This window comes from Ornithorhynchus anatinus, chromosome X3 (assembly GCF_004115215.2).
Source record: "Ornithorhynchus anatinus isolate Pmale09 chromosome X3, mOrnAna1.pri.v4, whole genome shotgun sequence".
Lineage (NCBI taxonomy): Eukaryota > Metazoa > Chordata > Mammalia > Monotremata > Ornithorhynchidae > Ornithorhynchus > Ornithorhynchus anatinus.
The window spans coordinates 32843817-32856160 of NC_041751.1; the positions used below are offsets into that span (position 1 = coordinate 32843817).

Sequence of the window (12344 nt, forward strand, 5' to 3'; positions counted from 1 at the left end):
TATCTATATTTGAGTTCAGTTACATCTCTCCATATTTTATCTCTGTATCTCTGTTCTCTTCCCCTCTCTCTATTGCATATCCATCTCTTGCTTATTTCAGTTCCCATATCTCTCCGCCTCTCTCCATTTCGTACTTTTCTATTTTATCTTTTCCGCTCTATCTCTCTTTAGATCTCTGACTCCCTTCATTCTGCCTCTCTCCCTCTCACGGCCCAATATCTCTGTCTCTTCTTCATCTCGGTCTCGATGCCTCTCCTTCGCCTCTGGCCCTTTTCATCTCCCCATTTCTATCAGCCCCGCGTCTCTCTGCCTCGTTTGTTTGCGCTTTCGGGTCTTTCTACCTCCGAACGTCACCTCCTTTGAGTTGAACTCAGGCTCTCAATCTATTTCTCTCTTCTTATCTCGGTCTCTCTCCACGGTATCTCTGTGTGTCGTTTGTCTGTCTGTCTCTCTGAGAGGATGGACAAACAGCACGTTGCCTGGCAGAGGAGACACAGCAGGGCGGGGGAGTTGGCAGACTGAGATGCAGAGGAATATAGAGGGAAGGGCGATTTCTGGCTCTCTAAAAAAGAGACTCCTTCTGCGTGGACCTTTGGTTGGGAGATTTTCAGAGGGAGGGAAGGGTGAGATCTTTATCCAAGGTCTCCCAGGACCAGGGGGATCCTTTGGCCTTCCCTGACTAAGCCCTCCTTTCCTCTTCTCTCACTCCCTTCCTCATCACCCTGACTTTTCCCCTTTAATCACCCCCCGCCCCTGCCCCACAGCACTTATGTCCATATCTCTCATTTATAATAATGTTGGTATTTGTTAAGCGCTTACTATGTGCCGAGCACTGTTCTAAGCGCCGGGGTAGACACAGGGGAATCAGGTGGTCCCACGTGGGGCTCACAGTTTTAATCCCCATTTTACAGATGAGGGAACTGAGGCCCAGAGAAGTCAAGTGACTCGCCCACAGTCACACAGCCGACAAGTGGCAGAGCTGGGATTTGAACTCTTGACCTCTGACTCCAAAGCCCGGGCTCTTTCCACTGAGCCACGCTGCTTCTCTTTATATTAACGTCTGTCTCCCCCTCTAGACTGTCAGCTCCTTGCGGGCAGGGGATGTGTCTGTTATATTGCTAGAACCTCCTCTCCCGAGCGTTCTACACACAGTGGGCGCTCAATAAATAGGATTCGGTGACTGATTGGGAAGTGACGGCGGTGCTGGTCCTCAGTGAACCGGGCTGGGCTGCCCGCGGTGCTGTCCCGGGCCCTCCCTGACCGCGGGTGGACGGAGTCCGGCCCCGAGAGGGACACCAACCTGGCGATTCCAGCGTGGCTGTGTCTACGCGTGGGCAGTGGCGGAGAGACAGTGGAGACGAAAGGCCAAAGAGTCCAAGTAAAGGAGCAGGCCAGGGAAGGAGGGTCCTGATTACCCCCCATCATGTCCCACTCCCCCCCCCAGTCCTGGCTTCAGCTCTCCCCTGCACGCTGTGCTCCGCTGCCCCGGCCTCGGGGGTCGCTGGAGGATGCCCCTCTGGAGGACAGTGGGGGAGCGGTGTTGGGGGAGACTCTTCTGCTCTATTCTGGGCTCAAGGACCGACAGTCAGGCCTGTGTCCAGCCCGCCCTCCTCCGCGCACCCCGGTGGGTCTGACAAGCCCGCGGACTCCAGGGGAGTTTGGGACCCCAGAAGATGCCACCGAACCCCACGAGTGTTGGGCACAGAGGTTCCTGGCCGAGAGGTTCCCTGCCACAATCTTCTCTCCCTCAAACCCCGCCATGTTGAAACTGACCCGGCTTTCTGGGCCTTCCTCCGGCCCACCCAACCCTTTGTCCTGCCGGGGTTCAGCCTACAGGCTGGGGAACGAGGAAGGAAATCGGGTTTTCCGCCTCGCGCCCCCGGAAGAGAGGAAGGGGCGAATCCAGGATTTTCTTTCTTGGTGGGATGAGAATCCAGGAAATTTATCATTCCATCCTTAATGTAAGGAGGAGGGAGGAGGGGAGAGCGAAAAGGGGGGAAGCAGTGTGGCACAGTGGATAAAGCACGGGCCCGAGAGTCAGAAGGTCATGGTTTCCAATCCCGGCTCCGCCGTTTGTCCGCTGGGTGGCCTTGGGCAAGTCACTTCACTTCTCCGGGCCTCAGTTACCTCATCTGTAAAATGGGGAATAAGACCTATGAGCCCTATGTGGGACAGGGACGGTGTCCAACCTGGCTGGCCGGTATCCACCCCGTTGCTCAGTACAGTGCCTGGCACACAGTAAGCGCTGAACAAAGCGGGCAGGGAATGTTAATGTTTATCGTTGTATTATACTCTCCCAAGCGCTTAGTACAGCGCTCTACAGCCCATAAGCACTTGATAAAAGCGATTGAATGAATGTGAAGAGAAGCAAGTGGAAAGAGCACGAGCCTAGGAGTCAGAGGACTTGGGTTCTAATCCCGGCTCCACCTCTTGTCTGCTGTGTGACCTTGGGCAAGTCGCTTCACTTTTCTGTGCCTCAGTTCCCTCATCTGTCAAACGGGGGTGAAGACTGTAAGCCCCACCTGGGACACCCTGATTACCTCGTATCTACCCCAGCGCTTAGAACAGTGCTCGGCACATACTATGCGCTTAACTATACCGTCATTATTATTGTTAGGAGAAGCAGTGTGGCTTAGTGGGAAAAGCTCAGGTTTGGGAGCCGGCGGTCGCAGGTTCTAATCCCGGCCCTGCCACTTGTCAGCTGCGTGTCCTTGCGTGAGTCACTTCACTTCTCTGGGCCTCAGTGACCTCATCCGTGCTATGTGACTGAAGACTTCGAGCCACTCGGGGGACAACCTGATGACCCTGTGTCTCCCCCAGCGCTTAGAACAGGGCTCTGCACATAGTACGTGCTTAACAAATCCCAACATTATTATTATTATTATTATTATTATTATTATTATTATTATTAATTTTGACGGTATTGGTGCTTGACTCCCCCTTCTAGACTGTGAGCCCGTTGCTGGGCAGGCACGGTCTCTGTACCCGCCAGGTTCATTCCAAGCGCTTGGTCCAGTGCTTCTCACCCTGTAAGCGCTCAATCAATTCGATTAGACTGTAAGCCCCCCGATTAGACGGTCAATGGGCAGGGACTTTCTCTATCTGTTGCCGATTTATACACTCCAAGCGCTTAGTCCAGTGCTCTGCACATAGTAAGCGCTCAATAGAGAAGCAGCGTGGCTCAGTGGAAAGAGCCCGGGCTTGGGAGTCAGAGGTCATGGGTTCGGATCCCGGCTCCGCCACTCGTCTGCTGTGTGACTGTGGGCGAGTCACTTGACTTCTCTGGGCCTCAGTGACCTCATCTGTCAAATGGGGATGAAGACTGTGAGCCTCATGGGGGACCACCTGATGACCCTGTAGGTGCTCTGCACATAGTAAGCGCTCAGTTAATACTATTGAACGAATGAACGGTGGAAAGAGCCCGGGCTTGGGCGGCAGAGGTCGTGGGTTCGAATCCCCCCTCCGCCCCTTGTCAGCTGTGTGACTGGGGGCGAGTCACTTCACTTCTCTGGGCTCATCTGTAGTAAAGGGGGATTAACGGTGAGCCTCCCGTGGGACCACCCGATGACCCTGTATCTCCCCAGCGCTTAGAACAGTGCTCCGCACAGAGTAAGCGCTTAACGAATACCAACCTCATTATTCTGATTATTAGACTGGAAGCCCGTCAGTGGGCAGGGACTGTCTCTATCTGTTGCCGGTGTGTACACTCCAAGCGCTTAGAAGGAGGCGCTCAATAAATACTAACGAATGAATGAACGAATCGCTGGGTGGATTGCTCGGGGAGGGGGCGGGGCGCCGGAGGAGCCGGGCTACCACCGAGACGGCGAGGCCTCCGGAGGGGCCTAGAGGGGCCCCTGGAGGGCGGTGGTGACGCACTTCCGGCCGGCGCCAGGCCCGCCCGGCCCTCGACTTTGGCTCCGGTACCAGGCGGCCGCGGGGGATCACGGGAAGGGGGGAGGCCCAGGCCGCCCAGGCCGCCCATGGCCGCCCATGGCCGCCCGTGGCCTCCTGCCTTCTGATGCTAGCAGATGCTGGGGTTTCTGAGGCCTTTCCTCTGGGCAGAGCCCTGTTCTAAGCGCTGGGGCAGAGACAGGGCTCATCGGGTCGTCCCCATTTGACAGATGAGGTCACTGAGGCCCACGCTCACGCGGCTGACAAGGGGCAGAGCCGGGATTCGAACCCATGACCTCGGCCGCCCCCTCTTTCCACCGCGCCACGCTGCTTACTACGTGCCGAGCACTGTGCTGAGCGCTGGGGGAGAGCCAGCGTCTCTCTCTCTTACCGATACGTCCATTCCAAGCGCTTAGTGCAGTGATCTGCACATAGTAAGTGCTCGATAAACAAAGTCACTTAACTTCTCGGTGCCTCAGTGACCTCATCTGTCAAATGGGGATGAAGCCTGGGAGCCCCACGTGGGACCAGCCGATTCCCCCGTGTCTCCCCCAGCGCTTAGAACGGTGCTCGGGCACATAGGAAGCGCTCAACAAATACCAACATTATTATCCTTATTAAGACTGTGAGCCCCACGTGGGGCAACCTGCTTCCCCTGTGTCTCCCCCAGCGCTTAGAACAGTGCTCGGCACATAGTAAGCGCTTAACAAATACCAACATTATTATTATTATTATTATCATTATTACTATGGAATGAATGAATCAGGTCGCCCCCACCTAGGGCTCGCCGTCCTCATCCCCCTTGGAGGCAGAGAGAAGGGAAGGGACCTACCCGAGGTCACACGGCTGACATGAGGCGGGATTAGAACCCAGGACCTCTGACGCCTAATAATAATAATGTTGGTATTAAGCGCTTACTCTGTGCCGAGCACTGTTCTAAGCGCTGGGGGAGACACAGGGGAACCGGGCTGTCCCACGTGAGGCTCACAGTCTTCGTCCCCATTTTACAGATGCGGTCACCGAGGCCCAGAGAAGTGAAGTGACTCGCCCACAGTCCCACAGCTGAAGAGGGGCAGAGGGGGGATTCGAACCCATGACCTCGGACACCCAAGCCCGGGCTCTTTCCACCGAGCCACGCTGCTTCTCGCCATTCAGTAGCATTTACTGAGCGCTTACCGTGTGCAGAGCACTGGACTAAGCGCTTGGGGTGTTCTAATCCCGACTCCGCCCCTTGTCAGCTGCGTGACCTTGGACGAGTCCCTTCACTCCTCCGGGCCTCAGTTGCCTCATCTGGCAAATGGGGATGAAGTCTGGGAGCCCCCTGTGCGACAACCTGTTTACCTTATATCTAACCAGCGCTTAGAGCGGTGCTTGGCACCTAGTAAGCGCTTAACGGAAACCCAAATTATGACTATTTTATATGTCTAAAATTCTATTTATCTTGACGGTATTGATGCCCGACCGCTTGTTTTGTTGTCTGTTGTCTAGAAAATGTCCCGCTATGAGAGGGATTGGGTCCCACCTTTCGTTCAATTCGTTCAATAACCTGCTTACCCTGTATCTGCCCCAGCGCTTAGAACAATGCTTGGCACATAATAAGGGCGTAACAAGTACCATTGTTATTGGGATATTTATTTGTTGATTTGTGTGACTTTTGGGCAAGTCGCTCACTTCTCTGTGCCTCACTTAGCTCATCTGCAAAATGGGGATTAAGACTGTGAGCCCCACAGTGATCATAATAATAATGATGGTACTGGTTAAGCGCCTACTACGTGCCAGGGACTGTACTAGGCGCTGGGGTGGAGACCAGCAAATCGGGTTGGGCAAAATGGGGATTATCGCTTATAATAACGGTGCCAATCAATCGACGATATTTATCGAGCGCTTCCTTCGTGCGCTTCTCTGTGCCTCAGTTCCTTAAGACTGTGAGCCCATAGTGATCATAATAATAATGATGGTATTTGCTAAGCGCTTACTCCGTGCCAGGGACTGTACCAGGCGCTGGGGTGGAGACCAGCAAATCGGGTTGGGCAAAATGGGGATTATCGCGTATAATAATTGTGCTAGTCAGTCGACGATATTTATTGAGCGCTTCCTACGGGCACTTCCCCGTGCCTCGGTTTCTTCATCTGCCAAGCGGGGAGTAAGACTGTGAGCCCCTCATAATAATAATGATGGTATTTGCTAAGCGCTTCCTACGTGCCAGGGACTGTACCAGGCGCTGGGGTGGAGACAAGCAAATCGGGTTGGGCAAAATGGGGCTTATCGCTTATAATAACTGTGCTAATCAATCGACGATATTTACTGAGCGCTTCCTACGTGCACTTCCCTGTGCCTCAGTTTCTTCATCTGCCAAACGGGGATTAAGACTATGAGCCCCGTAGTTATCATAATGGTGATGATGGTGTTTGCTAAGCGCTTACTACGTGCCAGGGACTGTACTAGGCGCTGGGGTGGAGACAAGCGGATCGGGTTGGACACAGTCCCTTTCCCACATCGGGGTCACAGGCTCAATCCCCGCTTTGCAGACGAGGTAACTGAGGCACAGAGAAGTGAGTGACTTGCCCAAAGGCACACATCACACGGGGGTGGCTCCGGGATTAGAATCCATGACCTTGTGACTCCCAGGCGCATGTATATTTGTTAAGCAGTGATATTTATTGAGCGCTTCTTATGTGCACTTATCTGGGCCTCGGTTCCCTCCCCCGTCCAATGGGGGTTAAGACTGTGAGCCCCATGATAACAACAGTGATCGCGGTACTTGTTACGCGCCACTTTGCGCCAGGCACTGTACTAGGCCCCGGGCTGGACACAAGCAAATTGGGTTAGCCACGGTCCCTGTCCCCCGTGGGGATCCCGGTTCTAATCCCCGTTTTTAGGGATGAGGAAACTGAGGCACGGAGAAGTGAAGCGACCTGCCCGAGATGGCGCGGCAGACAAGTGGCAGAGCCGGGATTAGAACTCCAACTGTCCATGCCGAGCGCTCAGCGCAGTGCTCTGCACGTACTGAATGAATAGAGCCCCCGTCCTTCCGCCTCCCAGGGCGGGGACTGTGTCCAACCCGATTATCATTTTTTTTTTTTTTTAAAGGGCACTTATTAAGCGCCTACTACGTGTCGGACGCTGGGGCAGAGAGAAGCCAAGCGGGTCGGACACGGTCCCCGTCCCACCCGGAGACGGGAGAGCGGTTGGGAGACTGCCGCTGGGCTCGAAAGTCGTCGTGAGCAGGGAGCGTGCCGGTTATTCCTGCACTGTCCTCTCCCCGGGACTCAGCGCAGCGCTCATCACACAGTAGGTGCTCCATAAATAAAGCGGTCGGCTCCCTCTGCCCCCTCCTACCTCACCTGGCTCCGCTCCTACTGCAGCCCAGCCCTCCCGCTGCGCCCCTCCAAAGCCCCCCGGGCCTCGGTCTCGCCGCCCACGTGCCGCAATTACTCCCTCCTCAAATCCCCCTTATTGCAGGCCCGCCTCCTCCGGGGAGCCTTCCCCGACTAAGCCGCCCTTTCCCCTCTTCTCCCGCTCCCTTCTACGTCGTCCCCTTAGTTCTCCCCCCGTCCCAGCCCCACGCCGCTTATATACAGGTCTGTCATTTATTTGTATTACTGTCAGGCTCCCCGCCCCCCCCCCCACACACGTAGACTGTGAGCTCATCGTGGGCAGGGAGCGTGTGCGTTTATTGTCGCGTCGTGCTCCGCATCCAGTAGGCGCTCAGTACGTACGACCGAGTGAATGGCTACGACGGAGCGACGACGGCCGCCCGTCTCCTCGGAGAGCCCAGCCTCTCCCGTGTCCCACCCCCGCCGCGGAGGCCCGACGGCCGGAGGGTCGGCGCGGGTCGTGGGCCCGTCCGTCGAAGGGTCAGAGAGGCCGCCGCCGGTGAAGACGGAGGAGGAAGAGGAGGACCGCGGGGGAGGATTCGGCCCGCGGGGGAACGGCGTCCCCGGCCGGGGAGCCCGGCGGTTCCGGTTCCGGGAGGCGTCGGGCCCCCGCGAGGCCCTGGGCCGCCCGCAGCAGACCCTCCAACCCTCGGTCCTGGACCGGTTCCTCGCCATCCTGCCCGCGGAGATCCAGGCCCGGGTGCGGTTCCGGCGCCCCGAGAGCGGCGAGGAGGCCGTGGCCCCGGTGGAGGGCTCGCACCCAGAGCCGGGTGGGACCGGGCCGCAGGTGAGCGGGGGGACTCGGTTCTCTGAGCCTTTCTGACATCTGGTAAGCGCTCGCTACGTGCCGGATACGAGCTAAATCGGGTCGGACACGGTCCCCGGCCCACGTGGGGCTCACGGCCTTTGATCTCCGTTTCTCAGACGAGGTCGCCGAGACGCAGAATAGCGATAGTGATCGTGGTGCTCGTCAAGCGCCCACTGCGTGCGAGGCACCGTCCCGAGCGCCGGGGCGGAGTCGAGCTCGTCGGGTCGGACGCAGCCCCCGTCCCACGGCCGGTTCCCCGTCTTAAACCTCCGTTTCACAGACGAGGTCGCTGAGGCCCGGGGAAGTGAAGTGACCCGCCCCGGGTCACCCAGCAGACGGAGCGGTGGGGATGGGATTAGGACCCAGATCCGCAGGCCCGGCGGGGCGGGGGCGGAATCGGGCGTTCCCGGGAAGAGAAGGGGCGTGGGGGAGGTTGACGTGGATGGAGGGGGGCGTCGGGCCGGCCGCCCCCCGGCCCTCGGTCCGGTGCCGGTTCTTCTTCCCCCTTCCTGCCCCTGGGGTTCCGGGGTGGGGGGGGGGGGTAGCCGCCTCCCCCCCGCCCCCCGGCTCGAGCCCGGCGTCATCGGACCCCCCGCAGGTGGTGACTCGGACGCCCGCCCCGGCAGCGTTGGCGGAGGAGACGGCGGCCCCCGGAGCAGCGGCCGAGCCCAGGAGGTCCCCGTGCCGGCCCGTCGTGCCCAGGTCCGGGCGGGCGTCCCCGGGGCCTCGTGCCCCGCGGCAAGACGGGTGAGGGACAGGCGGGCCGCGTCTAGGAGGGAGCCGGGGATGGTGACGACGAGGGTATCCGTTAAGCGCTTACTGTGAGCCGAGCGCCGGGGTAGATACCAGGTCGACGGTGACCGTTTTCCGCTCCGTCGCGGGCCGGCGGAGCCAGGACGTCGCGGGATCGAATCCCCGCCTCGCCCCCGGTCCGCCGCCTGACCTTTGGCAGGTCGCTTCGCTTCTCCGGGCCTCGGTAACGTGGGGATCGAGAGCGCGAGCCCCACGGGGGACGGGGACCGCGGACCGCCCGATCAGCCGGGACGCGGACGGGGCCCGGCACACGGTGAGCGCCTCGCGGGTAACCCCGGTCGTTATCGTCGTCGTCGTTGTGATCCTTCTTCTTCGGGGGGCGGCCCGTCCCCAAACCGGAGCCGTCCGAGGAAGGAGGAAGAGCGGAGCCCCCCGGGGCCCCGACCCGGGACCCGCGCCCGGGGCCCGGCGGGCGGAGGGGCCGGGGAAGGTGGGGAAGGGCCCGGGGGCGCGTCCGGGGGACCCCCCCGCCAAAGAGCGCCCTTACCCCTGCGGCGACTGCGGGAGGGCCCTCGCCCTGAGCTCCGCGCCCCTCCGCCACCGGCGCGTCCACACGGGCGAGCGGCCCTCCCCGTGCCCGGACTGCGGCGAGGCCTCCCCGCGGAAGTCGGCCCCGACCCACCACCGGCGGACCCACACCGGCGAGAGGCCCTACCGCTGCCAGGACTGCGGCGAGGCCTTCCCCCGGCGCTCGGCCCCCGCCCGCCACCGGCGGGTCCACACGGGCGAGGAGCCCCACCCGTGCCCGCTCTGCGGCCGGGCCTTCGGCCGGAGCTCCACCCTGGCCGATCACCGGCGAGAAGCCGTTCCGCTGCCCCGTCTGCGGGAAGACCTTCAGGCCGACGTCCCACCTCAGCCAGCACCGAAGGAGGAGGCCGCCGGGGCCGGCCCGGCCGACGCCCGAGGACCGCCGCCCACGGGGAGCGGTCGGGCGGCGGGCCCGCGGACACGTGCGTCTGCGGGTCCGGGTCCGCGCCCGAGCGCCTGGGGGTTCCTGTAGACGGTGAGCTCGTTGTGGGTATGTGTTCGTCGTCACACCGCGCTCTCCCCGGCGCGGAGCGCGGCGGGCGCCCAGTAAATCCCATCGGATGGACGAAAGGACCGTCCTTCGGGCGGCGGCCGCCCGCCGCCAGACCCCGGGCCGGCCCCGGTGCCGGTCGGGGAGAGGGACTCTGTTTTACGGTGTGTGTTTTTTTTTTGTCTTTTTGAAAAGGTGGTCGCCGAGTGCCCGCTCCGGGCCAGGCGCTGTTCCGGGCGCCGGGGTCGGTACGAGATTACACAGGTTGGACCCAATCCGTGTCCCACACGGGGCTGACGCCTCGCCGGGGTCCTCGCGGAGCCGGGACGTCGCTTTCTCGTCACGGTGGCGATCCCGAGCCACCGGTGTTCGGGGCATCCGTCTTTCGCTTTGGCTCCCCGGGGTGTTTATCGAGCGCTCGCCGTGCATCCGGCCCTTGTCTGAGCAGCGGGGAGGATCCAAGCCAATCGGGTCGGACGCAGCCCCCGTCCCACACGGGGCTCACGCTCCCAATCCCCATTTTACGGACGAGGCCCCGAGAAGTGAAGCGATCCGTCCCGGGTCGCCCGGCAGGCAGGAAGAGGGGCCGGGTTTAAAGCCGCCCGGGTGGTTTTTTTCCGAGAAACCGTCGGGTCGTCCGCGACGCACCGCTCCTCGAAAACCGCCGACGGTCCCCGACCCTCCGCGACCAACGGCGTCTCTTTACCACCAGGTTCGGGCGCTCGGTTTGCTCGCCCCCTCCCACCTAAGCCCACCGTGCTCTTCACCTCGACCCCCCGGCCCACCCCGCACCACTTCCGGCCTTTCTAGAACGACCTCCGCACCGGTGCGGTTCCCGCCACCCGCGGCGCTCGGGCACGCCTATCTCACGAAACCTCTCCATCGTATCTTCCGAGCGCGTAGCGTACGCCCGGCGCCCAACGGACCACTCGGGAGAGTCCAGCGCAACGGGGTCGGTCGGGAGGTGTCTCCCGCCCGCGGGTTTACGGTCCGGAGAGGGAGACGCACGTCGAGAGAAAGAAATGACTTGTGGATATGGACGTGAGTGATGCGGAGCTGAGGAAGGGGTGGATAAAGGGAGCGAATCGACCCAGAAGGGAGTGGGGGAAGAGGAGACGGGGGCTAAGATGAGGGGAGAAGGAAGGAGGTGGAAGATGAAGGAGGAAGGTGAGTGGAAGAAGCGGGAGGGCGGTGGAGGAAAAAAAGAAAAAAGGAAGAATGGAGGAAGCGGGAGGGAGGAGGTGGAAGATGGAGAGAGGGCAGGAGGAGGAGGAAGAAGAAAAAAGGAAGAATAGAGGAGGTGGAAGATGGAGAGAGGGGAGGAGGAGAAGAAAGTGGGAGGAAGGAGGGAAGATACAGTGCTCGGCACATAGTAAGCACTTAAATACCATAATTACTATTATGAAGGGAGGGGAGAAAGGTAGAAGGAGGAGGGGAAAGTGGGAGAAAGGTGGAAGATGAAGGGAGGGGGGAGGAGGAGAAGTGGGAGGAAAGTAGGAGGTGGGAGATGCGGCTTTTAGAACAGCGCTCGGCACAGAGCGAGCTCCTCACAGGTACCACGATGGTCACTAGTATTAGGAAGGAGGAGGAAGACGCAGCGCTCAGGACAAGTGCTCGGCACACAGTAAGCGCTTAATAATCATGTCGGTCGGTATTCGTTAAGCGCTTACTAGGTGCCGAGCACTGTTTCTAAGCGCTGGGGGAGAGACGGGGTCATCAGGTGGTCCCACGTGGGGCTCGTACGCTTTTAATCTCTATGTTACAGATGAGGAAACACCCTGAGAAACGCCACGTTTATTAGGAAGGAGGAGGAAGAGGAAGGGAGGGAGGAAAGGTGGCAGATGACAGCGCCGGGCACATCGGGAGCGCTTCGAGAACCCCATCGTTAGACCGTGCGCCCGTCCAACGGCCGGGACCGTCGCTATCCGTTGCCGACTTGTTCATGCCAAGCGCTTAGTCCAGTGCCCTGCGCATGGTGAGCGCTCAACGAATACCGTTGAAGGAATGGCGATGCCGAGGGTGGGGAGGAGGGCGCTCAGCACCTAGGAGATGCCGTCGGCGTGGCTCAGGGGCAAGAGCCCGGGCTTGGGAGTCAGGGCTCATGAGTTCGAATCCCAGCTCTGCCCCTTGTCGGAGCAGCGTGGCTCGGTGGCAAGAGCCCGGGCTCTGGAGTCCGAGGTCATGGGTTCGAATCCGGGCTCGGTCACTTGTCAGCCGTGGGACTTTGGGCCGGTCACTTCACTTCTCGGTGCCTCAGTTCCCTCATCTGGAAAAGGGGGATGAACTGCGGGCCTCACGTGGGACGACCCGATTCCCCCCGGGTCTCCCCCAGCGCTTAGAACAGCGCTCGGCACGTAGTAAGCGCTTAACAGATACCGACGTTATTGTTATGACGACGCCGTGGGGAGCCTCGGGGAGGGAGCATAGAGAGGGCGGG

At 60.2% G+C, this 12344-nt stretch overlaps 2 protein-coding genes across 2 annotated transcripts; both read left to right on the plus strand.

Moving 5' to 3' along the window:
• Nucleotides 1–7017: 7017 nt before the first annotated feature.
• Nucleotides 7018–8491, plus strand: LOC114807590 (zinc finger protein 496-like). The gene is made up of 3 exons (XM_039910631.1): nt 7018–7182; nt 7593–8055; nt 8193–8491. The coding sequence occupies exons 2-3, from the start codon at nt 7621–7623 to the stop codon at nt 8367–8369; spliced, it is 612 nt and encodes a 203-aa protein (XP_039766565.1). The 5' UTR covers nt 7018–7182; nt 7593–7620; the 3' UTR covers nt 8370–8491.
• A 943-nt stretch (nt 8492–9434) lies between these two features.
• On the plus strand, nt 9435–12011 carry LOC114807578 (verprolin-like). Its single transcript, XM_029053718.2, has 2 exons — nt 9435–10948; nt 11673–12011. The coding sequence occupies exons 1-2, from the start codon at nt 9978–9980 to the stop codon at nt 11674–11676; spliced, it is 975 nt and encodes a 324-aa protein (XP_028909551.1). The 5' UTR covers nt 9435–9977; the 3' UTR covers nt 11677–12011.
• The last annotated feature ends 333 nt before the right edge of the window (nt 12012–12344 follow it).